General features: G+C 37.0%; 1 protein-coding gene across 1 annotated transcript in view; it reads right to left on the reverse strand.

Moving 5' to 3' along the window:
* Positions 1 to 27,347, reverse strand: part of LRP1B (LDL receptor related protein 1B) — a 1,143,506-nt gene that overhangs the window by 113,553 nt on the left and 1,002,606 nt on the right. The window contains exons 56-63 of the mRNA XM_070731453.1: positions 25,922 to 26,105; positions 24,201 to 24,286; positions 17,877 to 17,999; positions 14,224 to 14,405; positions 11,745 to 11,944; positions 9,312 to 9,500; positions 6,508 to 6,656; positions 6,076 to 6,169 (exon numbers count right to left, since the gene is read on the reverse strand). Of these exons, the coding sequence (XP_070587554.1) occupies positions 6,076 to 6,169; positions 6,508 to 6,656; positions 9,312 to 9,500; positions 11,745 to 11,944; positions 14,224 to 14,405; positions 17,877 to 17,999; positions 24,201 to 24,286; positions 25,922 to 26,105 (1,207 nt within the window). The remainder of the gene's footprint in view (positions 1 to 6,075; positions 6,170 to 6,507; positions 6,657 to 9,311; positions 9,501 to 11,744; positions 11,945 to 14,223; positions 14,406 to 17,876; positions 18,000 to 24,200; positions 24,287 to 25,921; positions 26,106 to 27,347) is intronic.

The following is a 27,347-nucleotide window of genomic DNA, read 5'->3' on the forward strand; positions in this document are numbered from 1 at the left end:
GGACTCATTGGAAAGTCGCGCGGGTGTTTTAAAACATCCCCGCCGACATGGGAGGCTCGCTAGCACACCCCCCAACCCCCAACCCGGGTTTGGGGGTGTGCTAGCGAGCCCCTCATGTCGGCGGGGATGTTTTAAAACACCCGCGCGACTTTCCAATGAGTCCCGAAGACAACGCGTTTGTCTTCGGGACTCATTGGAAAGTCTCGCGGGTGTTTTAAAACATCCCCGCCGACATGGGAGGCTCGCTAGCACACCCCCGAACCCCCAACCCGGGTTTGGGGGTGTGCTAGCGAGCCCCTCATGTCGGCGGGGATGTTTTAAAACACCCGCGCGACTTTCCAATGAGTCCCGAAGACAACGCGTTTGTCTTCGGGACTCATTGGAAAGTCGCGCGGGTGTTTTAAAACATCCCCGCCGACATGGGAGGCTCGCTAGCACACCCCCGAACCCCCAACCCGGGTTTGGGGGTGTGCTAGCGAGCCCCTCATGTCGGCGGGGATGTTTTAAAACACCCGCGCGACTTTCCAATGAGTCCCGAAGACAACGCGTTTGTCTTCGGGACTCATTGGAAAGTCGCGCGGGTGTTTTAAAACATCCCCGCCGACATGGGAGGCTCGCTAGCACACCCCCGAACCCCCAACCCGGGTTTGGGGGGTGTGCTAGCGAGCCCCTCATGTCGGCGGGGATGTTTTAAAACACCCGCGCGACTTTCCAATGAGTCCCGAAGACAACGCGTTTGTCTTCGGGACTCATTGGAAAGTCGCGCGGGTGTTTTAAAACATCCCCGCCGACATGGGAGGCTCGCTAGCACACCCCCGAACCCCCAACCCGGGTTTGGGGGTGTGCTAGCGAGCCCCTCATGTCGGCGGGGATGTTTTAAAACACCCGCGCGACTTTCCAATGAGTCCCGAAGACAACGCGTTTGTCTTCGGGACTCATTGGAAAGTCGCGCGGGTGTTTTAAAACATCCCCGCCGACATGGGAGGCTCGCTAGCACACCCCCGAACCCCCAACCCGGGTTTGGGGGTGTGCTAGCGAGCCCCTCATGTCGGCGGGGATGTTTTAAAACACCCGCGCCGCCCCCAATCTTAGGCTCCTCGCTAGCGCTGCGGAAGTAAAAACACCCTCTGCACATGCGCAGAGGGTGTTTTTACTTCCGCAGCGCTACTTCGCGAAAACCCGCTCGTTGCGGGGGGTCCTGGAACGGAACCCTCGCAAAGAGCGGGGGATCACTGTACTGTTGGCATCTTCCACCCAAAAGACTAGCTAAAATGCACAAAAATTACAGCCCAATGTGTTGGAAATGTAAAAACACTCAAGGCACCTTCTTTCACCTACGGTGGTTATGTCCAGAGACAAGAAAATACTGGAAAAAAATAAATAATTGGTTGTGTCAAATAACAAATACAAAAATAGAATATACGCCAGAATTTTTTCTATTGGGTATTATGAGAGGTAACTATTCTAAAAATGTAAAATATTTAAGCTTGCATATTACAACAACTGCAAAGATTGTATTTGCACAGAACTGGAAAAATCCACAAATACCTGAAGACAATGAGATTATCAAGAAAATATACGACTGTGCAGAGATGGACAGATTGACAATGGAACTTAATAATCGAAAAGAATCGGACTATTATGAAACCTGGACAAAATGGTACCAATGGACAAAAAAAATAAACTTAAAAGAAGCATTGGAATAAAACACCAAGAAATCTAAAAGTAATTAGAAGACAATGGTGATAGGAATGTATATGCGATGTAGATTCATCTGTAAATATTAATAAATATATATATTTTTTTAAAAAAGAAAACCAATCTCCTGCATAGTTCAGAATTGTAGAAGGTAAAGCATATCTTGAAAGCTGCTGATTGTTCAATGTACTATGTCTGGGTAGTTGAGTGACTGCTTTGTGTTAAATAAGTGTAAACTTTGAAAAGAATATAAGGCAGACACTTTTGAGGAACTGAAAAAATGTGTATGGAGAATGAAAGTAGTTTTTAGGGGATACCTTTCTTCTCTTAGTCAAGAGTTGGAAAAGAGAACAACAGGAAAAAATAAATGCTGTTCTACTGATGTATTCTAAAAGATAAAAGAGAATTAATAGAAGTCTGAGATTGCAATGTTTATAGAATATTAGTCTTTCTGCCTGAAAAGAACTTGCAAATCTGATACAGTCCTGAACCCACCCCCCCACCCCAGAGTATTAGCTTACACTTAATGGCCAGACTTCAGCTGTTAAGAAAGGAGAAAGATTTATCAGTTCAAAGAAAGGAAGCATTACAATAGAATCTGAAAGTGACAGAAACTAAGAAAATAAGGAAGACTATCAAATAGAGGAGTAAGACCAATGGATGAGAGTAAAGATCAGAAGTAAGAGACACAAATCATGTTTTGCCTCACTGGAACTCAGAAATAGTTTTCAGGTTCTTTCAAAGAAAATAGGTTCTGAGTGTTCAAAAAAAAGGGGGAGGAGAAGCACTATAAGAGAGTAGATCCTTAACGGTATACATAATGCATCTGTTACTGTATAAGAAGACAAAGAGAAAAGTCAATGTAGCTGATAGCTAACTAGTATCAGCAACTGAAAAAAAATACATGCTGACATAAATCTATTAGTTTGTTGTCTTTCAGGGCCAAGGATCAGGACATAACAGAATGCCTTCCAAGTTAGCAAGTGCCTTTCTGCTAATACACACGGGACATAGAATACTGCAGAGAAGTGATTCAACCATAGCACTATAGATTTTAAAAAAAACTTAAGAAAAAAATATTACAATTATGGGGTCCTTAGCTAGTATTCCTATTCATTTTTCTAGTCCACAAAAGAGGAAAAATGAATATAGCAGATCAATTTCTAACTTTAGAATTGTACAGAAAAAATGTTGTTTTCTGAATTACCTACATGATAGTTTGACTGGCATCTCATAAGAACTTATGAAAATTTATTTGATCAAAATGTGAACAGCTTCATTAGAATATCTGTTTGGGGGGGGGCTTGTAGAGGAGGGAGGGGGAGGAAGTACAAATGAAAATCCTGAAGGACTGATCTCAAGTAAAGATTTCTGTAAAATTTGAAAGAATTGGTCAATATATTCTGTTGTGGTTCAGCCTGAGCCAGATCCAAGACCAGCTACGTCTCTGCTGGCTCCATGCCCGGGGGAGGCTGAGAGCGGAGAGGAGAGTTCTTGGCAGCCAGACAGGAGAGATAGCAGTCAGGAAAGTGACGAGGAAGAAAGGACTGGGAGCCCTGGGGAAGGGCTCTCTCAAGCAAGTAGCTTGGATTCTCTGGAGTCCCTGGAGTCATTGGATGACGAAGCACAAGCTATCATTAGTATGCGACAGAGACGCATAGATCAAAGGAGAAACCAACTGAATAGATATTATCAGCATTGAATGAGGAACACCAGGGGGTGGAGTGTGGTCCTCATTAGCAGAGAAGGGTTTATAAGGCAGGCAAACCCTTTCGGCAGCGTGGAGTGTTATCAAAGTGGAGTTGCTGTTATCTGCATTTTCTCTCAGCGTTTTTGTTCCTGGCTCGTGGCCCAGATCTTGAAGACCCGTGGGAGGTTGGTGTCTGTTAGCAACAGCCTCATTTGGCATCCTGTGTTTGTGTATGAACAATTGCCTTAGTGTATCTATTTGGAGTTCCAGTGCTTTCCTGACTTGTAAGGACATTTTCTGTTGGCTTCTTTTCTCTTTACCATTATAAAACTGTGTTTGGATTCAACCGGTGTGTCTGGCTTATCTTTTGGGGTTGGTCATAGCTTCCAGAGTGACCCAGACAGAACATATTCCATGGCCTTTCTTGTGAATTTTGTAATACTCTAAGTAAAATGTTCAGGAAAATAAACCAGATGAGTCTAAATTATTAATTGAAAGAGCCAAATATAATTTAAACGGCATAATGGAGACCTGATAGGATGGTTATCATGACTGAAATATAGATGAAGGAAACATGATAAAAAGAAACAAAAACAGGAGAAATCATGTTGCTCATACATCCAAATGAATGAGTCTCACAATACTATAGAGACCAACAGGATTAAAATAAACAAAGTAATGCTTTTGTAAGTATCTATCACCTAGTGAAGGGCTACCAAATTTTTTCTACCACACAGTGGTAGTGCATGGCCTATGCAGGACGCCCTGCATTTTATTTCAATATCTTTCAGTGCAAATTGGATGCTCTGAGGTGGAACTCCATTTTCACTCCCCACTGCGTTCCTCCCTGTCCAGGCAGTAACCCACCCCTGCTATCACCCCATCTATGTCAAAGAAGATGTAGATGTTGTCTTCCTAAAGCAAATTGCTGTTCTTTTAAAGAGGCATAAAATGGCAGGAATCAGAAAATGTAATTGTTCTAATACCTGTTGACACAAACTCTTAAAAAGAATAATTATTTTTCTCTGTTTCTTTATATTATGTATTTTATCAGCATTAATATACTATACAGTGTTCCCTCGATTTTTGCGGGTTCGAACTTTGCGAATAGCCTATACCACGGTTTTAAAAAAAATATTAATGAAAAAAAATACTTCGCAGGTTTTTTTCTATACCACGGTTTTTCTTGCCCGATGATGTCATACGTCATCACCAAACTAATAATTTTTGCAAATAAATAACAAAAAAAATATTGTTAATAATTATGTTTATAAATATCAGGATCACTGTCTTATTCAATGGTGAGTACCAGTAATAATGGTGAGTAAATGGTTGTTAAGGGAATGGGAAATGGTAATTTAGGGGTTTAAAATGTTAAGGGATGGCTTGTGATACTGTCCATAGCCAAAAATGGTGTATTTACCGGTACTTCCGCATCTCTACTTTGCGGAAATTAGACTTTCGTGGGCGGTCTCGGAACACATCCCCGCGAAAATCGAGGGAACACTGTAGATGGAAATTTTTATTTTTCCCAAAACATTTTTGCAATAAAATATAAAATAAAAGGTATCCTTATTTTGGATTTCTATTTCTTTGAGAATATTCTTTACTTCTTCAAAATAAGCAATGAAATTCATCTATCTGGTGACAAAACGTAATCTCAATATATTTATCTGTATTTGGCTAGCATTCTAGAAAATTCTGTTGAATAAGGTGACTTATGCTCAGTAATTGGCTCCTACGGGAACGGTCAGGAACGCAGTTCCGGTAGCAAAATTTGGAACTCCACCCCAGAGCACCCAATTTACACTGAAAGATGTTGAAACAAAATACATAAGTCATGCCCACAATGTGATAGTAAAAATTTTGGTAGCCCATCACTGCTTATACTCCTAGCAAATCTGTCTTCCCTCAGTTAGTGCAGCCCAATACTACTTGAGTAGGACTTAAGATAGAAATCTGAATTAAATTGTGATGCAAATCTTTATATCTGGTGCTGATTTTCAACCTATTAAACTGAAGAAGCTTCTTGGATGAGAAGCAAAATGTCTTCAGGGAAAAACAAAGTCAAGTTGCCTTTTGGAAAAACCATCTTTGGGAAAATGTATCTCCATACATAGACATGTTAAGACCTGTCTTATGTTGTTGCTGTGTGAAAATGTTTGGATGACAAACTATGTATACCACTTTAGATGTAAATGAAACATCAATGTACAAATAAATAAAAATTATGAGAGATGTTGCTTGTTTCTTTCTGACAGCATCATTTATTTCACACTTTCTCAATGCTGAAAGGAAAATACAGTAGTGTGAAATTATCAAGTGATCAGATGATTTAATTGTATTTATGCCACACTACAGAAGATAGATAGCAACTATACATTCCATAAGTGATTGGCAAAACCCTAATAAATCTGTCTTATATCATTAATTGCAGAATTAATACATATAAAGGGGTAGTAAAAAATTAATTTCTGAAGTTCAATTAAAACTCCTACACTTATATATGATTATTGTAAGAATTAAGGTACTGTATTTTTTATTATGCAGGAATATTCTTCATTTTCAAATGTAATATATAATATTAAAAAAGTAGTTTTCAGCAGTTCTATCTTTATCCCTTTTACAATATGATTGATACATCTGAAGAATGGTATTCATAAAATATTATATTCATTTATACTTACGACATTCTTTAGGCTCATCTGATCCATCTCCACAATCATCAACAGTGTCACATTTCCACCAAAATGGAATACATTTGTCAGTCCTGCAGCGGAACTAAAGGAGAAAAGTGTAATTTAAAAAGTTTTTAAATGGATATACATAGATCTGTGTGTCTGTCTATATATATTATAAGTAGAATAAAAAGTCAGTAACTGGAATCTCATATAGTTTGAAATGTGATTTTAATTATTACAAGCAACTTTTAAAAGTCTAATTCTTTCATGCATATAAAACTATTATATTAACTACAATAATATACTTCTGAGAATTAAATATATATTATAGGGTTACAATTTTTTTAGAAGTGACACATATCTTAAGACATGTAAATATTCTTAAAATTAGATATTGAAAGTATTTTTAAAATCTTCCGTTCTAAATAATATACATACTTGACTGGCTGTGCAATTTGATAAGCAGGTCTTATTATCTGCTGCGAGGTAAAAATTGGTAGGGCAGGCACAAGTGTGAGTTTTGTTTGGGGCAAGAAGGCACAGATGACTACAGCCACCATTATTTAATGTACATGTATGTTTAACCACTAGAAATACAAACAAATAACAATTAAAACATGGCCATAAAACTCAAGTGAAGACTAATTCTAAAGCTGTAATATTTTTTCACTTTGAAAATTCTTCCAACATGTTTCATACATATGTTTTAGAAATACTATTTTAAAAGATTAGTAAGAATAATAAACTATGAAAATTGAATTGATACTACTTTTCTATAAAAAGTTTGTATGACAAAAAATCATTTTATAGTATATAAAACTAATTCAGACGATTGACTAATAATAACAGGTGCGTTCAGATATCTTCCCACATAAACACAAAAAAGGAGTTGAGTGCACACTCTAATTGAATAAAGTAGAAAGATACATAGCTCTTTTGTTGTATTTATGTCCCATGGAAATACTGAAAATTTCTGCAGTGCAGACATTGTTACATGTAAGCTTCCATCTTCTATGGAAGCTTATGCACTGCATACAAAGTCTCCCTGCTCCAGAAAACACGTCTTTATTTTTGAAGATTGGCTTTGCAATATTATTATTGGTATAATAAAAACGGAAAAATAATTCTGCACATAATATATTGTATGAATATAGCTAAAGAAATTTGAGTTAAGGTGAATTCTACATCTCAGTCCATTTCTAGTTGTCCAGGAAAGATGATTTGGAGGATACTTTAGACCCAGGAAGAATCTGATCCTTACACTAGTATTAAAAATACTGTATTCATTTCTATCCACAATCTGTTACAAGAATTAGGGAGAATGGAGGAAGCTCAGTAAGTTATTAAAAGCTGTATCTGTTCTTCACTCTATTCAATCATAATAGGTATTTTGAAGAATAGCCAGTGTTAGTGTCTATTTTGATACTAAAAAATAAAATCAATTGTTACCGTATATACTCGAGTATAAGCCGAGTTTTTCAGACCAAAAAATGGGCTGAAAAACCCGACCTTGGCTTATACTCGGGTCACTGAGGAGTCACCACAAGAGGGCGCCCTGCTGGAGTCCGGCAGGCATTGGTGGCTTGGGCGGGTGAGGGAGCTAGGGCAGGGAAGGCATTGCTGTCTGTGTAAATACGTAGTGCCATCTTTGACAGCCGGACACAGGGACTGGGCTGCAGAGGTCGCGCTTTTCCACCCTCCGCGGCTCCAACTTTTAATTAGAAGAGAAGGGTGGTGCGTAGGAATGATGCCGGTACTGAGGAGGCACCTTTAAGGCAAATTCAAGAGCTCAGAAAAGAGAGGGGGGGGAGGCAATGGGAAGCTGGTGAGGTGGGGGGGGGCGAGAAGACAGAAGCAGGAATCCACAGCTGCTTCAAAAACAGAGCCGCCTGAAGAACTGGAGCCGGGTGAGACATTGATAGAAATGGCGGTGGGGCGGGGCCCTGCAGCTCATCTCTCTCACTTCCTCACTTGCTTTCTTTCTTTTTAAAATATTTAAATACCGCTAAATCAATATGCTGTCGGCTGCTTCCTCTTCTCCTCTTTTGTTTTCTCCTGTTAGTTACGGTCGTGGAGGAAAAGGAGGAAAGGAAAGAGGCGAGTCTTCTTTTTTCTTTCCTCTTCCTCCGTTTCATTTGTCGTCCCAAGTGGATCTCTTTAGCAAATCTGCTTCCCCCGAACAACACATGGGGCAATAAAGGGAACCGGAGGAGGAGGGAGGATCAGGGATGGGAGGGAGATCCAGCCAGCAAGCTAAGGGGGGGGGGACAGCATGAACTCTCTCCAGGCTTTAGAAGCCCCCAGCCGGAGAGAGAAGCAGATTTGCTAACGATATCCACTTGGCGCGATAGCAGGGAAAGAAGGAGGAGGAGGTCAGCCTCTTTCCTCCTCCTCCCCAAGGGCTGTGGGCTATTCTGGCTCTCCTCCTCCTCCCCCTGCTGCTGTCCCAAGTGGATCTCTTTAGCAAATCTGCTTCCCCCGAACAACACATGGGGCAATAAAGGGAGACGGAGGAGGAGGGAGGATCAGGGTGGGAGGGAGATCCAGCCAGCGAGCCAGCCAGCAAGCTAAAGGGGGGACGGACGGACGGCATGAACTCTCTCCAGGCTTCTAAAAACTTGTCAAGTTTAAAGATCCCTGGGTTAGAGTTAAAAATGCAAGAGTCTTCAAACCTGAAAACATTAAGGCTTGTGGACTTCAACTCCTACTCCTGAAGTAGCATGGCTGGGGCAGGAATTCTGGGAGTTGAAGTCCACTAGTCTTAAAAATGTCAAATTTAAAAAGCCCTGGGTTAGGTTTAGAAATAGGTTTTAGCTTGGTTGCTAAGTGAGCTACTTTTTTTACTTTATTGTTATTACCAGATTGGTTTTGTTTACCCTCTTTTAAATTTACAGAGCGAGTTTACTGGTTTTCTTTAAAATAAATATTCTAAAACATTTAATCTACTGATTTCTCAATTAATGTAATTTTATTGGTTTCCATTTTTATAAGTTACCAGTAGCCACTGCATTTTCTAACCTCGGCTTATACTCGGGTCAATAAGTTTTCCCAGTTTTTGTGGCAAAACTGGTGCCTCGGCTTATACTCGGGTCGGCTTATACTCGAGTATATACGGTACTTCTGTAACAATCTTAAACACTCTAAATAGTTCATACTTGCTAAGCAGAATTGAGTAAAAAGTCTGGTAACAGAGGAAGAGACATTTACTTGAATTAATATGTGATTTAAAAATCAGTTCGTACCATTAGGTTGCCTAAATGAATGATAAACTTGAATATCAGTTATGGCATGCCATGAGTTAATCAGGGCTACTTTATCTGCTCCAGAGATTTTGTGGGCACGGTTGACAGTCTTTGTTTTTCCATCTGTCCAGTATATATAATCTTCAAATAATGTTAGAGCAATCACCCCTAGAACATGTTGATTAGGGACTGCAATAGAATAAAATACTATTAATGTTCAGTTTTGAAAAAGACTGATAGCTAAAATATTTTTATTACTTTATTATTTATTTTTAAAATTATTTTATTATTTATTTATTTATTTATTGCTGAATCTTGTATGTTTGAAGTTGTTTCACAATCTTGTTTAACAAGTTATGTCTTTAAGTCTCTGCCTTCTTTGGAAAGCCTTTTAACAGTTGGGTTTTTTTTCAGTTTTCTTTTCGCTGAATATATTGTGATACTTTCTCCTTTTGTTGAATTATCATTCTAATCAGTGATGGACTCCTAGGCATACAGTCAGGTACGCAGAACTGGTAGAAAAAAATGATCAGATACACAGAACTGGTAGAAAAGTTTTGATTTTTTTTCTCTTCCCCCCCCTCCCTGTTTTGTGCTCTGGGTTTTTCCTATCACAGTAAATGAATGGAATAATTTCTGTTGAAAATATCTCCAATTTTAGATATTCTCATGAAAACAATAAACCCTCCAGTTTCCTAGACCAAGAAATTTAAAACTTTAAAAATAATTCAAATTCTGTCTACAATTTAAGGGATTTTTAAAAAATAAGGTATTATGTTGTGAATATGAACATGCATATAAGTTACTGAACAGGATAATTTTTTTTTCAGAAAAACAAAATCAGTTATTAAACCAGACAGCTGTGAACAGCTCATAAAACTTTGTAGTGCAAGTATTCAGGATAAGATACAGTGGTACCTCTACTTAAGAACTTAATTCATTCCATGACCAGGTTCTTAAGTAAAAACATTCTTAAGAAGAAGCAATTTTTCCCATAGGAATCAATGTAAAAGCAAATAATGTGTGAAAACCCATTAGGAAAGAAAAAAAAGCTCGGATTTTGGGTGGGAGGAGGAGGAAGAAGAAGAGGAGGAGGAAAATCGCTGCCGAAGGAAGAAGGTGAGGTGAGGGGAATCAAAAAAATCCAAAACTTTAAGGCTTAAAAACAAAAAGAGGGATTCTGAGGTGGCGAGCAGCACGCACCTCCAATATATCTCATGCGAGGCTGCCTCCCATACACTGGCTGCTGCTGCTGCTACCTGCTGCCTCTTCCTTCCCATGCTGAAGGGCTCCCCTCTCTTCTTGCTTGCTCGCTCTGTAACTGGCACCTTTCCTTCGCTGTGGTGACTCCTCGGCAGTCCAGAGCGAAGGGAGCGTTTCTTTTCTCTGGGTGCTGGCAGAGGTTTATTCCCTCTCCAAGTGCCCATAGAAAGGAAAATGCTTCGTTCACTGTGGACTGCCAAAGCCTCCTTAAGCACCACCAAAAGGCTCCTCTGGCACCCCAGAAAAGCCTGAGATGGCCAGGATTAAAGGGGGAATGGCAGGAAACTGGCCGGGTCTTTGTGCCGCTCTCAAATTTCCTGGGAAATTTTTCCGGGCTCAGGTTCTTAAGTAGAAAATGCTTCTTATCTAGAAAAGTTCTCAAGTAGAGGCATTCTTAAGTAGAGATACCACTGAATTTGAAAACATAGAGTTGGAGTTAATGGTAAAACTAAAGATTTATCTCATAAGATCATACCAGGTGATTGGTACAACCGATGGTAATGTGACCAGTCAATCCAATACTTCCTACTGTGGCATCCCACAGATGTGCATTATATAAACAATGAAATCTTCCCTCTCTCTCCCTTGTCCTTATTTTATACAGTTGTCAGCATGTTAATTTAGTGCCAAAAGAATGAATTAGTATTATTTAAAGGCAGAACTTATCTAATTCCATGTAAATACATCACTTTCAAATAATGTCAAGCTGTACATGATAGCATCAATTTATTAATTGGCAAAAACTATGAGACTGAATAACATTGTTCAAAAGAAATGCTTTTCATACTATGTATGTATATTGTCCTTAGCTTCTCCATATATAGTGTGCATCAAAGGTCAAGCATCATAGGCCAAACATCATATGTGTTTTTATTTATTTTTTCACACAAAATATTCATGTACAGGAATGTTCAAAAATCAGACAAGTAAGGAAGTGTTTAGAAAAAGATGACAAGCAATTTAATCTTTTAATATAATTTATGGAGAAAATTATCAATGTGACCTGACTAAGTATTTATATGTTTTTAGAAAACTATAGATTATAAAAGAATATTTTTTCTGAATATAACAAATTTGGCCAAACCCCCCCACCCCACCCCCCAAAAAACAAAAAACAACAACCCCAAAACACCCAGGTTATAATAGTTTGTTTCTTGGAATGTAACTAACTTTTATTTCTGCGGGTGCCATCCATATTAGCAAATTCAATATGATTTTCATCAGCCCAGTATAATCTTCTGTTGACATAATCTATTGTAAGAGCCATGGGTCTTGATATCTGTGTTTCTATCACAACTGTCTGATTAGAGCCATCCATTCCAACTCGACCAATATGAGGATATTCACAGCAATCAATCCAATACAAATAACTAGAAAACAAAATTCATAAATATAATGTTACTATGTAAATAATTATACTAACAGTATAATTGGAAATGTTATGATTTTAAAAATTGCATGTATCACAATGTGATACTTTGTTTTTAAGTATCACATTGTTCAATATCGATGAGTTATTAAATTGATAAATTCTACTAATTCAGAACTCACATACACTATTCTCCCTCAAAAGAGTTGTTAATTTATTTAATGTTGGTCAAAACCCCAAGGTCTGAGTTATGTTTCTTTTTACTGAATGGACTCACACGTTCTCCCATAAAGCAAGAGATATTATGATCTCACAATGGCAAAAAAAGTGTACAATGAATTGAATTTTTTAAAATGTTCCATTCTCTCCTGTATCTTTTTCTACGATCATTCATTAAATCAAAATATCTCTCTGTACAAATTTACAATGCATAAGCCAATTTATATCTCACCCATTTTTTTTTCAATGAGCAAAATATTATCCATTAATGCTACTCAAACCATTTTCTTCTATGGTTCAATAATTAGCCATGCTTTGGCCTTTAAATAATGAATTTAAAGGTATGGCAACTTTCCACAATTATTATAACATGTATTAACCCCTCCCTACCCAAGAAAATCTGTTTTTATATTTTTATATAAAAATATAAAAATAATTTTAATTCTTTTTATATTTGTATGTTGTAATACTATAAGCCTCTCAGAGTCACTTCAAACTATGAGTGTAATGACATATACATTTAATAAAATAAATATTTTTTTTAAAATAGTCACACACTTTCAGTGTGTTTTGTGATAGTGAAAATAGTCTACATTCTTTGGAGGCTACCCTAGGTTTAAGGGAAAGGAAGATATAGGTGAAATAAAAATGCTATATAATTCTCCCATATATTTCATTTGTTAATATATGATACCTCCAGTCTTAGATAAATGGGATATCAACAAAATAAAAATATGAATCAGCATAATACAGGTTATTGATGCTTCTTCCTGCAGTTTTAATATTATGTTCATCTTTCATTTTATATATGTGTGTGTGTGTATGTGTGTGTGTGTAAAATATAGTATATGTTATTATAACATATATTATATTTTTTGGATAATAAACTTCCTGCCCCCCAAAAGTCAGTAGAAATGTCTTTGTGTCTTATAGAAGGAATGTTGCCAAAGTCCTGCTCATCTGCCAGCTCCCATCTTTCAGACTCTGTCTCCCAGCAATTTGTCTCATTGCAACAAACAGCCTGGTCAGCTTTAGCACAGCCTGATTTAGCACCAGCAGCTGATTGGCAGTTGGATCAGCCTCCAGAAATACAGCTGTTCCAGGCTGTGGGGATAGCTGCCTCCTACCGCTGCCTGTGTGCCCTATTTTCAGCCTCCACATACCCCATCTTTGGCCTCCGTGCACCCCATTTTTGGCCTCTATGCATCCAGGTTTTGGCCCATTCCAGGTGGATTGCCACTACCTATTACCACCAAGAACATGTAGAAAATAGGATGTGCAGAGGCCAAAAATGGGGCACGTGGAGGCGGCAATAGAGGGTCGTGATTCTCACAGCCTGGAACAGCTGATTGTCAGTATTGTGGAAGGCCGATCCAATCACCAATCAGGTGCTCATGCTAAATCAGGTTGTGCTGAAACTGACCAGGCTATTTGCTATTTGCTGCAAGGAGGCAACTTGTTGGAAGTCAGAGACAGATCCCCCCCCCTTAAAAAAAGCTGGATGTGTCTTATAGTCTGGAACGTCTTGTAATCTGAAAAATATGGTAGGTTGAATAAATAAGGAGAGAAAATTATTTTTTTTCTAACTCCTTTGCCAACTTGGAGTTAATCTGTTTCACTATGTTATGTCCATACTGTGGCTTTTGACTTGTATCTAAATTTCTCATAACTACTATTAGATGTTCCTGGGTTGCCAATTTTCTATGCACTTTCTATAATAGAATGTTATGTATAGTTTCTGATTTTGATCAAGATATTAATAAAGTAAACATTGGTCAGAAAATAAAGGCAATCAACATGGTTAAGAGATCACATGAACAAAATTATATTGGTCAGAAGGCTTCAGTATACAGCTGAAGATTTAAACAAAAGAATGTTCTTTAAGATTTTGCTGGTTCTTCCTCATCAAGCATCTGGAGAGGGACCAAATGAATGAGGAACATTGATCAAGAAACATTCCCTTTAAACATTAGTCTTGTTGAGAAAGACATATTTCCTTTTAAACATTCTCCAAACCAGAAACAATCAATTGCACTTTTAATTTGTATGATAATTCCATACCCAATTTGAGGATCTAAAGATAGATCTCTAGGAAACTTCACCCTTTTGCTCACAAGAATTGTCGGATACAAGCCATTGATTTTGGAAACTTCAATCATCCTTTTTTCTGTGTCAGACCAATAGATATTCTTTCCAACCCAGTCAACTGCTAATGCATTAGGAACAGCTGTGTTATGAACTACCTAGAGAAATAAAAACTGTATAAATATCACAACTTACATAAAATTGGAGTAAAGTCCATTTTCATTTTCAATGAGATGAGTGTAAATATACTACACTGCAACTACAATTATGTAATTTTGAAAAAAAAAACATTTTGAGAGAAAATATATTGATTCTTATAGCACACTACAATTAACCAACAACAGAAGGCATTATGTGGTAATTTTATTCCTGTTTTATCACTTTTTTTTCATTAAACATCCCTACAGGTTTTCTTGGCAAGATTTTTCATTACCACCTTTCTCAGGGCTGAGAGAAAGTGACTGGCTCAAGGTAATCCAGCTGGCTTTGTGCCTAAGGCACTATAAGATCTTCACATCCATATTCACAACATAGTTACCTGTTTTTCTTCAACACATAACAGGAGTCAGCAATATGATTTACTTAAGTGACACTATCAAAGATAACTATTGGAAACTTCTAAGATTTGCTTTTATAAATAGGAGAGAAAGGAATTGATGTAGTGGTAATAAAAACTATCTGCCAAAACACTCCAAGTGGTGATTGTATCCAGATGGCACTGGTTGCACTGTTTCTTTCATCTTCACCACCTCCAATTTCTAAAGGTTAAGGAAAGCAGCCCCATTTCAGTCTATCAGTACGAAACTATTATGAGCAGTTTTTACAAGCAAACAACCTCATTGGCTGCTGCAATATCTATAAATTCAACATTGTGCACGAAAAAATAGTAGTATAATATTTCACGTTTACAAGAAATGTACGGAAAAATGAACCTAGATTAATACACTGCTCAAAATAAATAAATAAAGGGAACACTCAAATAACACATCCTAGATCTGAATGAATGAAATATTCTCATTGAATACTTTGTTCTGTACAAAGTTGCATGTGCTGACAACAAAATGAAATTGATTGTCAATCAGTGTTGCTTCCTAAGTGGACAGTTTGTTTTCACAGAAGTTTGATTTACTTGGAATTATATTCTGTTGTTTAAATGTTCCCTTTATTTTTCTGAGAAGTATATTTATCTGTACATTCACCTAAATTATGATCAATTATCTACCCAGAGATATTAAAAGTGCAATTTTGCTCTACACAGCTAGTCAAAATTGTCAATTGTCAATGTTATTTATACATAATCAGCTAACAAAAATGTTTCCATCATCATCTCTTAGAAAAGCCATGACAGACTAACAATTTAGTGAATAAACTAAAACTATTGTGCAAAAATAAGAAAATGGGCTTGGGACATTTCCAAAACAAGTATAGTTATAGATAGACACATAATGCTGATCTTAATTCTAGCATCCATTGAGAAACCTTGGCATGAGTTAGGTTTGCTGAGCACTCTCATTAACAAGTCTAACTTTGAGTAGGATGGGAGATCTGTAAAAGTAACACAAATGGTTTTTGAATGAAAAGTTGCATAAAAATGAAGTACAAAAAGAAAGTGCTGCATAAACAAATGAAATATATATTCTTTATGTATTAGATATGGGACTATTCACCTTTTATTTATTTATTTATTTATTTATTTATTTATACTTAAAATCTGTTTGATACAATAAATGAGAGAACATATGGGTAATAATTAAATCATAGTTCAAAATAATTTAATTTAAAATATGAATACACTATATGGATGTCAGTTTCTACTGTGATTAAAGCAACTTCTAAAAAACCCAAATTTCAACAGGCAGTCTAAAAGTAAGTCTAGAAATAAAAAAAATAAGGAAACATTATTAAGAATTCTTAAATAATGTAGAAGTTCCTGAATAAGCTATATGTTTTATAATTATATGTATCAATTATTTAATATTTTGATTAAAAACATTAAATAAAATATATACTAAGGCAACCATCTATCTATTAACTCCTCAGAGTTGAACTGTGAGATGCATAGAATGTAAATTTAATAGTGTGAGTAGCTGCAAATTTTTAAAGATTTACACTAGCACAAATATGACTAAAATATATATGCTTTTAAATAGTATTTGAACCTTAAGCATTTATCACCCAAGAAAAAATCATCCAAGGGCATGGGGTGAGGTATCATCAGCTTACTGATGATACCTCACCCCATGCCCTTGGATGATCATCAGTATGCTGATGATACCCAGTTATACATCTCCACCCCATGATCAGTCAGCGAAGTAGTGGAAGTGATGTGCCGGTGCCTGGAGGCTGTTGGGGTCTGGGTGGGTGTCAACAAGCTCAAACTCAACCCCGACAAGACGGAGTGGCTGTGGGTTTTGCCTCCCAAGGACAATTCCATCTGTCCGTCCATTACCCTGGGGGAGGAAATTATTGTCCCCCTCAGAGAGGGTTCGCAACTTGGGTGTCCTGCTCACTCCACAGCTAACATTAGAAAAACATCTTTTGGCTGTGGTTAGGAGGGCGTTTGCACAGGTTCACCTGGTGCACCAGTTGCAGCCCTATTTGGACAGGGAGTCATTGCTCTCAGTCGCTCATGCCCTCATCACCTCGAGGTTTGACTACTGCAATGCTCTTTACAGGGGGCTACCTTTGAAAAGTGTTCGGAAACTTCAGATCGTGCAGAATGCGGCAGCGAGAACTAATGTGGGGTTACCTAGGTTCGTCTACATCTCTCCAATACTCCATGGCTTGCATTGGCTGCTGATCAGTTTCTGGTCACAATCCAAAGTGTTGGTAATGACCTATAAAGCCCTACATGGCATCAGACCAGAATACCCCCGGGACCGTCTTCTGCCGCACGAATCCCAGTGGCCAATAAGGTCCTACAGAGTTGGCCTTCTCTGGGTCCCGTCAACTAAACAATGTCATCTAGTGGACCCAGGGGAAGAGCCTTCTCTGTGGCGGCCCTGACCCTCTGGAATCAACTCCCCCCAGAGATCAGAATTGCCCCCACCCTCCTTGTCTTTTGTAAATTGCTTAAGACCCATTTATATCACCAGGCGAGGGGGAACTGAGACACCTCCCCCAGTCTTACAGAGTTTTATGTATGGTATGCTTGTGTTGTATGTTTTTTTTTTAAATGACAGGTTTTTAGATGCTTTCTTTTAATTATTAGATTTGTTACACTGTATATTGTTTTTATTATTGTTGTGAGCCACCCCGAGTCTATGGAGAGGGGCGGCATACAAATCTAATAAATTATTATTATTATTATTATTATTATTATTATTATTATTATTATTATTAATTGCAGTTGTGCAATTACTATAATTTGATCTGTAAGTAGAAAACCCCCAGTTTCATCCAGACTTAATTACATTCTATATAAATTGAGTCAAATTTATCATGGTTAATCTGTTCCATAGTTTAAATGTATGTATTCACAATAAAGCTAAATCATGAACACAATCTATTTTGCATGCGTAATAATGTTACTGGTTTAAGTTGTGCCAGCAACCAAATGTCTTTCTACATAATGACATTAGCTTCTGATCCAAATAAGATTTATAAATCCATGATTACTTCCAAATCACCTTGACATCATTCCCATTCAGATTCATTCTGTTAATCCTACTTCCATTTGGTCTGCTGGAATCAATCCAATAGATTAACTCTTCTTTGTAATCAAAATCTACTGCAATCACATTATTTAGGCCCTGAAAAGGGAAAAAAAATATCCTCAGCAGTTGCTGTAAACAAATTAATAAAGTTAAGATAACTATTCCTATAAGATTAATTAGCAAGTATTAATTAAGGGTGATACGTAAAAGGGAATATATATATTTTTCTCAAATTTTCAAATTTAATTTTTGTTAAACAAAACTTAGAGTAGGAACATAGGTTAACCAACTGACAAATTTCCAATACCAGTCAATAGGAGGAGATAAGATAGAAGTTTAGAAAGCTTAGAACTACATCGCCTTAAACATGACCTAAGCATAGCCCATAAAATCATCTGTTACAACATCCTTCCTGTCAACGACTACAAGAACACATGAACACACGACAGATATAAGTTTGAAGTAAACCACTCTAAACTCCACTGCAGAAAATACAATTTTAGTAACTGAGTAATTGATGCATGGAACTCACTACCAGACTCTGTAGTATCATCACCTAACCCCCAAAACTTTAGCCTTAGACTAGCCACTGTTGACCTCTCCCGATTTCTAAGAGGGTGTGCGTAAGTGCACTAGAGTGCCTTCTGTCCCCCGTCCTAATATTTTTCTTTTACTAGTATCATGTATATAAATATGATATCTTTGTATACCACCAATACGTACTTGACAAAACAAACAAATAAATAAAATAAAATATAAGCAGATGTAACCACCAATATCTATTCTCCAACCATCTCAATTTTTGATAGGTTGGAGACTGTTTGTCTGTAGGGGAATATCAATTATTGAGGGTTAAAAACTGAAAGCCCTCTGGCCTCTATTTATGATGAGCTTCCCATGTAGATTCCCATGTGCATTGACCTTAGCTTCTTATATACAAGCACTGGTAATGCAGTGATTAGAATGCAATATTACAGGCTAACTCTGTTCACAGTCTGTAGTTCAGCCTTCAGTCAAAAGTGTTTCTCGTCTATAAATTTTTGATTAAATCTTGACTTCTATTTTCAAGGTCTAGCTTTCAGGACAACCAGTCTACAGGATCAAGTCTGTCAAATCTAACCTATTAAATTTAGACTACTCTATCCATTCAGCTCTCAAGATGAAATATGATTAGGTGAAACAAACCCTGAAGCAAAAGAAAAAGGATACAGAACAGCAAACAGATCAAGGGAAGGACCTAGCTTTCTTATCATCAATGCACAATACAGTAGATATACTGCCACCGCAACCTTATACAGGTTTAAATACCAACCCGTTTGGAAGCTTTCTCTCTTGTCTGATGTCATGTTGTTCCTTCTGTAATATTGGACGGGAAATTATATATAATTTCCATTGACTGCTCCTCTGATTCCAGAGGTAGAAACCGCTGTTCCCTTTAAGGTGCGCCCGTGAGCCCGCCCGCGCAGCCTTTTCCAAGGGTGCCCAGCTAAGCTGGGCATCGGAGCTGGGGGCAGGGAGCGACAAGGTTTTTCTTCATTTGAAAAACCACGTGCTCCCCATTCCACGTTTCCCCCGCCAGTTCAGGGAAAGATGGCGGCGCTCATCAGGCACTTCCGCCCTTTTCCTGAGCTGCGCTGGGATGGAAGGGGGGAGGTGGCGGCAGCAGCAGCTCTGCGGGGCTTTGAGCTGACGTCTCTCCCCCCTCTTGCCCCCTTTCTTTCACTCCCCTCTTTCTCTCTCTCCCCTCTTGCCCCCTCTTTCTCTCTCCCCCCTTTTCCTACCTTTTATGGAGACATCCAAAGCAAATTCATCCACCCTCTGATAATATCCTAGGAACTCAGATTAGGTTTATGACCAAATGATGATTTTACTGTACATGAAGCTAAGTTTTGTTCATCAGCATGGGAAGATCTGTTGGACATGATGGGCCAATTTTTCATAAGTCAAATTCTATTAATTGGAGTGCTAAATATTATCACATTTTTGTAATTTTGGATGCTGGTGTATGTTCTGCCGGCATGTCCCAACCGCCCGTAATTACAGGGTAATTAGTCCAAACAGACACACACCACACGATAGAAGGAAAACAAAAGGTCTTTATCAACAGAAAAGCAGAACCAACTCTCTTTTTAAATGTCAAAGGGATTTTCTGGTATACACAAGGCACAGGTTAAATGCAATCCAATTTCTCACCTAGTAACTGGGAAATTGAGTCCAATTCCAAAGTCCAGAAATTCCACACACAGTCTTGAACAGGGAAACAGCAAACCACAATCTTGACGAAACTATGAATCAGATAAACTTCCACGAGGCTAAAACAGCACGCTGCTCTTTTTATCTGTAGCACTAATTACAGCAGCCCCACGCAACCACAAGTGGCCTCTCTTATCTCCTTCAGTTGTTCTCTCCTATGCATCACTCTACGCATGCGTGGGTCCGTCATAAGTTCTTGTTCAGAATCCAGGGATGATAAGGATGATTGATCTCCTCCTGGGCTGTCTGCCAAACTCCCCTCATCCCTGTCAAGCTTGCTTTAGCTGTCATCTCATGAATTCTGCTAAGTATCTAATATGAAGAGCCTCTCAAAATTATAAGTTTCTATTGTTTGACTAAAACGACTGCACTGAACTTTATAGGACAATATAAATCCCCAGGTTTCATATTAGATTACAGTATCTTCTTGTTCCACAATCATCTTGGCACATTCATGAAGTATCAAGATTTGATGCTTTCTACTGTTTTTCCTCCTTCCCACCAAATAATTTAGAATAATATTCCTTGATTAAGTGGTAGAACTTAGAAGCATCCCAAAATTTTAAGAAGGAAATATTGTTCAATTATTAGTTTAGTTTTGTTTTTAAGGGTAAATTAAAATTTGCATTATGACCTAAAATGATGTATGTGAGTCATTTAATCCTAATGCAATGTTTGTTTAGCTGACCTTAATTTAAATTATTTTAGATCACAAATATTTTTTACAATGGAAATCTGTATTTCCTTGCTACAGAAGATTGTCCAGCCTTAAATACAAATTTCTAAAATGACAGATTGAAGGAATTTGCTCACTCCATCTTTCCTGTCAAATTACTATATTATTCATTTTCAGGGATGGGGAGGATTAAGAACTGTTTTTGTAGATAACACTTCAATGCTTACTTATTTAAAAAACCATCCTTGAGTATAATTGGATATAGATATCCTGAGCTGTGTTCAGATCCTGATTTGAAAATCAGGATGGAACATCCACTCCAGGTGGTTTCAATCTGATATGGAATCATTTAAAGGTCCATTCATGCTGTTTGTAATTCCCCGCAAAGTAGGCTAGCATGGGGTTGATAGATTTGATGATTCTGCATTCTCCTGAGTCTCAGAAGAAGGCCGACATAGAAATCGAATTAATAAAATAAATAAATAAACGTACTAAAGGAGGAGTCATTTGTGGACTTTAAGGAGTATATTAATAATATGTATTCATGATCCAACACATTTAATATTGCAAGGATTAACACTTGAACAATAACCGTATTATTGAGGGGCAGCATATAAGTCAATTAATATGGGCGGCATATAAATCCAACTAATAAATAAATAAATTTTAAAGTATAATTTTTTTACAACTGCACCCATTTTTTTCACATTTTATATGATTTGAATAGAATTTCACCATCATTGTGCCAAACTGGCTCAGCTGCTATGTAACAGTTTTAAAGAAAATAATAGTTTATGAGAGGCACCTTGCTCCAAAATATTATTACTGGACTTATTACATATTTTGTGGGGGGATACAAAAAGGATAAATAATGAAACATATTTTGTATTATGATGCAGTTTTCCTTTTCGGTATTTGTATTATGTCAGTCCTTCAAGGTAGGTAAAGTTACAGGGTGATTATTTCCTTCAAGGTAGACAAGGAGGAACAACAGCTGAGGACTTCCTTTTACCGGTCCACAATAGAAAGTGCCCTCACATATTGTGTCACTGTATAGTAAACTGTCTTAACAGCCATGGACAGAAAGGCATTACAAAGGGGAGATGAGCACAGCACAAAAAATCATGGGCTGCTCCATAACCTCACTGGATGAAATCGCCAAGTCCCGCTTTCTCAACAGAGTAAAGAAAATCCTTAGGAATGATTCACGCCATGCATTTCTTTATTCTCCTACCATCGGGCAGGATATATAGAAGCCAGCCAAACAAATAAGCTGAAAAATAGCTTTTATCCCTGGGCTGTCAGATTGTTAAAGGCAACCTAACACAACAATCAGGCTTAATGATACTTACAATGCCAGTGTAACGTGCAACATGTATGTACCAGTGTAATATGTATAATATAATATGATAAATGATAAATGATCTGATCTAATCTAATACAATCTAATCTAATCTAATACAATACAATATAATATAATTTTTATTTACTTACTTACTTACTTACTTACTTACTTACTCACTCACTCACTCACTCACTCACTCACTCACTCACTCACTCACTTACTTACTTATTTGACTTCTATGCCACCCAATCCCGAAGGACTCAGGGCAGTTTTGTGTGTGTGTTTGTGTGTGTGTGTAGAAATGTGTGCTAGTTCATTACTTATTTGGTTTAGGAATTTCTTTTTTACATTGATTTATTGAGATATATTTTGTATTCTTGAGTGGGCTGCACCAAGGGAGGCTCATTCAATTTCATTGTACACATCTTGTGCATTGACAATAAAGGATTGAATTGAATTGAGTTAGGAAACAGAGAAATACTTGATCTCTATTTTACTAATATAGACTATAATAAAGGATATTGAAAGCTTCAAAGAGTTTCTCCTCCTTTCCCTTTTGCACCCAAGAAAATCAAAGTGAACCAATCTTTTTCATCCTTCCCTGTTGACCCAGGCAAATAGATGTTTTTGTTACATTTGCCATTTATTTTTGTCAAAACCATCTCCACACTCTTGTCCACATAATAACATGATGTGGGAGAGACAAAAGCCTTGCATAGAAACAACATGACATATGTTTTGTCATTTGGGGGGGGGGGGGGGATCAGCTTTCTGTGGATTTTTCTGAATGCAAACTCCATAGGCAATTTTATCAATTTGGAGCAGTATTGTACTATAACCATGCACATTATTTGCTGTGTGCTATGGTAATTTCTTAATGGAATCATCTTTTAATGACCCCGTAATTCCATGTGGGATGGAGTCTAGGCAACTGAATGGAGCTGAGTATTTATTGACCAATGTCCTTCCTGTCACCAATGCAGACTTATGTTAAGCAGATGCATTCTCATTGTGCCCAGAGAGAAAAATAGCTGCCTCTACCTAGAATCGAACTCACAGCTTCTTGATTTGTAATGGAAGATTTGTAATGGAATATTTGTTCTTTATTTAGGAAATACTTGAAGCAAAAGTCAGTTTTCCCCCATAAAATGTTGGTATTACTAATTCCATGCAAAATTAGTAATTAATTGCAACAGAAGTCAAAATTATAGTAGAGTAAAAGGTCTTAAGTGGTTCAATCTTTGTCTTTCTATTCTTCTCAATCTCTAAAACACAGTTGAGTATTAACAATACATTTCTGCAGATAATCTTGATTAGATGATAGGATGCCCACCAAGTCTAATCAAGTTACATATGTTACATAACACAGGTTGATAGCATTTTCTTCACAATAATGTGTTCAGAAACAATAACAGCGGAACCAGTGATTTGAAACCCAAAATACTAATAAACAACACTGAAGAGAACAATGGATATGTAAAGCAAAAGTAAACAAACACAGATCCATTCAGTAAGAGAGAATAAATCTGTATGTTCTTGGTCAATATCATTATGTTATTTAATCAAAAATCCTTTCTCTTTAGTTCTGTATTAACCTGCAAATTTCATCTTATAAATCCTGCAAAATATATTTAAATCTGTATATAGATGTTTCAAAACAATCAATCACTAGTTGCTTTATTTCCCTACATTCATAACAAGTCTGCTTATTAGAATAATACATGTATATTAAAATACAGCATAATCATTTAAAGAAGCTACTATCAAGTTATATAAACAACTGATTTTGTTGTAGCTTGCATGCAGACTTGATTTCAGTGGTATACATGTATAATCATACGATAAGTATATAACCTTTGGGGGAAAGAGTTAATCCTGTTGCCCATCTAAATATTTTTATTCATGTCTGCATTGACATCTCCTTATGATGATGCTGCACTGTTTATGGCCACTGTACCTTTTAAAAAGGTTTTATGATTTCTGTACACTGTCTAGGGATCCTTTCTGTGACACTTAGAAATACCTGTTTCATTGAAGTATAGTTGGATCCATCAGTACTAATTTTTCGTATTTCATGATGATCAGCCAGAATTAAGAATGGATCTTCATCTATATGAAAAAATAATGTTTTTTTAAAAAACTTAATTTATGAAACTTTGGAATAGGAACATAAACAGTGAAATTTTAAATGCAGCACGCTATGGACATTGGTATGGATAAAAAAACATTAAAAGCATTATATTTCAAACAAGATCAAATATTAGTCATAAGCTGAACAAGAGATTTAATTAGCACCTTTTTAGAGTGCTTTAATATAGTCTTTAAACACAGGAGAAGAATTAACACTCTCTATTCAGTTTTATTTCCAAAATGAATTTATAAAGATAGCTTGGCTTTCAAGGAACAAATATATAATAAGTAACAGCTGACTAGTGTTGGGCGAAACCAAGAAAGTTTGGGCTTGGCGAACTCACCCAAACTTTGCCATGAAGTTTGGGTGTGTTCGCCGAACCTGAATCTGAACTTTTGCTTGCATTAAGCCGCTACGGCGTCCTTTTCTGTAAAAATAAACAACAAGATGGGGAATTTCCCACCTTCTTTTGCTTCCTTTTATTTTTACAGAAAGGGACGCCGCAGCGGTGCTGCAAGCAAAAGGAGGTGGGAAATCCCACAAAGGGATTCTGGGGGCGGGGCTTTGACATCACAGAGACTCCTTCTTCCCCATTTCGGCTGGCCAGGAAGTAGTCTCCGTGACGTCAAAGCCCCGCCCCTGGAATCCCTTCGTGGGATTTCCCACCTCCTTTTGCTTGCAGCGCCGCAAGCAAAAGGAGGTGGGAAATCCCACAATAGGATTCCCCACTCTCCTCCTGGGCGGCGGCATTTTGCAGTGTTCGGCTGAACCCGAACCTGAACTTTACCCGAACTTTTTAAAAAGTTCAGGTTTGGGTTCGGGTTTGGCATGCCTAACACTGCAAAGTTCAGCATGAACCCGAACTTTGCAGGTTCGGTTTGCCCAACACTACAGCTGACATTAAAAAGTTAGAATTGTTTGGTTTAAAATTAATGCATATTTTAATTTCCAACAATTAGCGAGTTCTACAGTGATTCTGAAAAGAAAATATTGATTTTTAATGTGAATACACTTTGGAATTTATATTTAATTACTAGTTCTACCAGCTGTGTTCACCTTACTTTGTTCCTGTTCTTGACTGCCCAAAGTGATAAATTAGTGATGGACAAACACATGAATGTTACTTTATTTACAGTTGCTTATATCCTTAAGACAATTTTTTCTTTCAAATATGCCAACAACTTATTTGGATGGATGATATATTGTAGAGGCTTACAGTAGTTACTGCACTATGCTTATGCATATACAATAATATACAAGTGGAATATCTCACCCATTATCTACTATATTGCAAACTCTATCAAGAACCTAGAACTAATTTTTTATATCCTTGTCAATGCAATAGAACAAAAAAAATGTTGTCCAATGAAAACAAACATGTATTGAAACAATTGCACTATTTGCAATGATGGCAAGGAACATAAAAAGCATATCCTGACAAATAATACTGTTAATATGAGAGGGGATGTACTGATTTCACTGCTGCATTTTATATACATGTATTTTAAAAAAACCTATAGTTACAAATAAATGTTTTATTACTTAAAAAAATAAGTCCTATTTTTTTGCTTAATTTGACTGTGACTTTAATAGTTTTGTAGCTGAAAGTTTACCTGAAAGGGATTTACATCCTTTTTGAGGATTAGGTTGCATTTGATAACCATCCATACACAAACATTTGTAAGTCCCATATGTATTGATGCACTGCTGACTGCACGGAAAGCCAGATGAACATTCATCAATATCTACACATGTTTTGCTATCTTCCTTCATATAGAAACCAGGCCAACATTTACACTATAAAGAAAAATAAAACACATTATGTGTTAAGCATGAAAGGTTTGACTATTCCACCGCCTTATCTGCGTAGCGCAATTATCAATTTTTTTGAAATGCTTTTAAAACACATTATCCAAATTTCAGAATTCAAAGAAAAATCCATGGCTCATTTTGAGTTTACACACACACACACAGTCAATATTTCACAATTTTATAATTTGTCTAATTGTTTGGATTTTTGGAATATTTCACAGCAAAAATATTTATATGTACTGCATATTAAAAAAATTGAAATGGGTTCTGTTTCTCTTTTATAAAGCTGGCCAGGAGAGTATTGTTTGTAGCACAGTTTTAAAGAAAAAAATGCAGAGGAAAAGAGAGCATTGAATCATTTCCTCAGCTTGATTTTTGTTTGTTTGTTCCATGTTTCCTCAATCAGTTGTCCTTCCCTCTGGATTCATATGTATTTTGCCTAGTTCCATAAAACTGTTTTTTTTAAAAAAAACAACACTGTCCCTATTGTTTTCTAAAAAAGAAGAGGAAGAAAAAATTTAAAGTTGCACCTAATATCAGGCAAATTTATAGCTCCATTTCTTTTGCTGACATACAGTAACAGCTCTAGCCCAAGGGATAGTGTTTTAGAAGAAGAGTTTCCACCTCATTAATAGTCCTAAAGATAGTAATGTAAGTTCAGCTCTACAAAAAAAAGTAACAAGATTTAAACTCTTGAAGTGTTTTTCAAATTTCTCTTTAATATGTTATTCTGAATGTTATTGTCTGAGATTACTTTCACTATAAATAAAATAAAATAAAAATAAAACAGAATTTGCATGTTTCCGCCATGCACCATTAATTACAAAAGGTCGTGGGGGAACAGACTTAACTGTGAACATTTTTACATCATCCATGTTAAAGTTAGAAGACAGGGAGAATTAATAGAACATGACAAACTCATGAAACAGCAACAAAAATAGACCAGATGAAATTCATTCATCTTTAATTTACCAGGTCAGGTTTTTTTAATCATATTCAAATGTCGTCATGCTAGAAAGGCACACCATTTAGTCAAATTTAGATAGATACTAAGTAAGCATTTATTCAAGGCTCTTAAAATTATAAAGTCCAATAGCTTTGAGGTACCGCCACACCAAAGAAAGGCAGGCATTACTTTTTTCTGTATCTTCACCTCCCGATGTGGGAAATGGGAAAGTTACAAGCATTAGAACATGACGATTAATGATGATGGAGAAAGTTAATGGG

This window comes from Erythrolamprus reginae, chromosome 1 (genome assembly GCF_031021105.1).
Source record: "Erythrolamprus reginae isolate rEryReg1 chromosome 1, rEryReg1.hap1, whole genome shotgun sequence".
NCBI lineage: Eukaryota > Metazoa > Chordata > Lepidosauria > Squamata > Dipsadidae > Erythrolamprus > Erythrolamprus reginae.